This window comes from Microplitis demolitor, chromosome 6, assembly GCF_026212275.2.
Source record: "Microplitis demolitor isolate Queensland-Clemson2020A chromosome 6, iyMicDemo2.1a, whole genome shotgun sequence".
Lineage (NCBI taxonomy): Eukaryota > Metazoa > Arthropoda > Insecta > Hymenoptera > Braconidae > Microplitis > Microplitis demolitor.
The window spans coordinates 12,815,804-12,818,225 of NC_068550.1; the positions used below are offsets into that span (position 1 = coordinate 12,815,804).

Genomic DNA, 2,422 nt, shown 5'->3' on the forward strand with positions numbered 1-2,422 from the left:
TATCGCAAGAGATTTCCGTTACATTGTTGGTGATGAATAAAATAATATCGCCAACAATGTAACGATTTATTAATTTATTATTTAATTATAATTCTACGAAGTGTCGAACCGTTTATTCGCCCACCGTGGTGAATAAATAATTCGAGACTTCAAAAAAAAAATTTCCAAAAAAATTTTATTTAAATTTAATTAGAGCCAGAACGTAACAATAATAATAATAACAACAATAACAATAATAATAATAATAATAATAATAATAATAATAATAATAATAACAATAATAATAATAATAATAACAATAATTATAATAATAATAATAACGGGCAGCCTTAGATCAACAAATAAATGGAGTGTGGACACCGATATCATTATTCTCGCGTAAGCTATCAAAAGCTGAACAGAATTATAGTACATACGATAGAGAACTGCTAGCCATTTTTGCAGCAATTAAAAATATGAGACACTTGTTAGAATGCCGAGAATTCACCGTTCAAACAGATCACAAACCTTTGGTGTATGCGTTTCAACAGAAATTAGACAAAGCATCACCAAGGCAGATTCGACAACTGTCGTTTATTTCTCAATTTACCACGGACATCATCCATGTGAAAGGAGAAGAGAACAGTGTTGCTGATGCGTTGTCTAGAACTAATACCATCGATGTACCCACAATGCTTTCCAGTCAAAGGATTGCAGAAGCACAGGAACAGGACCAAGAGCTCCAAAAGATTCAAGAACAATCGTCGCTAAAGCTACAGAGACTGAATATAGAGGGCCAGCAGATATACTGTAACATTTTTAAGAACATAGTGAGACCATACATACCCAAAGAGCTAAGGAAGCTCGCATTTGAGCCAGTACATGGATACGCTCATCCCAGCGGTCGGAACACTAGCAAGACTCTCAGAGAAAAATATATATGGCCTGGGATCAGAAAGGATGCAGCACAATGGTCAAAAGAATGTCTTCAGTGTCAGAAATCGAAAATTCAACGTCACAATCGCATGAATCACTTAAAAATAGACGTATCGGATGCTAGATTTAATCATATAAATATAGATATCATTATGCTATCAGATGTAGATGGATATAGATACTGTCTTACAATAATTGATAGGTTTTCAAGATGGCCAACAGCCGTGCCACTGAAGGATATTAAGACGGAAACCATAGTTACAACACTATTCAATAATTGGATATGTTTCTTTGGAACACCATTAAAAATTACGACAGACCAGGGAGCGCAGATTGAATCAGCGTTGTTCAAAGGGCTAACAAGATTCATAGGAGCAAATAAAATACGGACTTCCCCGTATCATCCTGCATCCAATGGAATAATTGAAAGATGGCACAGGACTTTAAAAGCAGCGTTAATGTGTAAGACAGGAGTACCGTGGATACATGCATTACCATCAGTGTTGCTAGGATTACGCACGACATATAAAGAAGATATCAAATCGTCGCCAGCGGAAATGTTGTTTGGAACAACGTTGAGAGTACCAGGCGAATTTTTTGTACATCAAGAATTGCCGACAGACCCACAAGCATTCCTGGAAAATCATCGAAAAGCGATGAGAATGATGCAACCGACACAAACAGCACATCATTCAAAGCCAAAAGTATTTATTCACAAAGACCTGGACAAGTGTTCACATGTATTCATACGGTGTGATCATGTGAAAGCACCGTTAGAACAACCGTACCGAGGTCCATTCAAAGTAATTGAAAGACTGAGTGATAGACTATTTAGAGTAGATGTAGAAGGTCAAGAAAAAAACATATTGATAGAAAGACTGAAACCAGCGTATCTCCCACGAGAAGAATTAGAAGAGAATGAGACTGAGCAGAGCAATGAAAATGAAAATGTCTCACCACGTGCAATGATCGCCAAAGGAGTTGAAATTCCCGCCAATCGTGTCAAAGACACTGAAGGGGGAGTGGATGTGGCTGTTCCGTACCAGCTGTCTCAAAGTACCGAAAGGTGGCAGCAAGACAGCCGAGACGAAAGTACCAACAGCAGGAGACGACCGAGGAAACAAACTATACAGTTTCGATTACCTTTTGAATAAAATAAAATATATATTTGTTATTATTCATTATTAAGTTACCGCCAAAGCTACAGCTGTATTTTTTAATATTTATTGAATATAATTTAATAAAGAATAGTGATATTAATTGTATTGTTATTACTGTTATTTAATTAGTAATAGTTAAATATAATTATAATTGTAGAAATAAAACTACCCACACGCTAGTTTTTTAACAAAGGCGCGAAAAAAGTTACTAAATTTGAATACTCTAATAATAATAATTTTTCAGGGCCAATAAAATTATTAAATAGATAAATAAATAAACAAATCAATAAATAAATAAATCAATAAACAAATAAATAAATAATTGAATAAATGAATAAATGAACAAA

The 2,422-nt window shown here is 34.6% G+C and overlaps 1 protein-coding gene across 1 annotated transcript; it reads left to right on the top strand.

Moving 5' to 3' along the window:
* The first annotated feature begins 455 nt into the window (after positions 1-455).
* On the top strand, positions 456-2,069 carry LOC128668019 (uncharacterized). The gene has a single exon (XM_053740169.1). The coding sequence runs from the start codon at positions 456-458 to the stop codon at positions 2,067-2,069; it is 1,614 nt and encodes a 537-aa protein (XP_053596144.1).
* Positions 2,070-2,422: the final 353 nt, after the last annotated feature.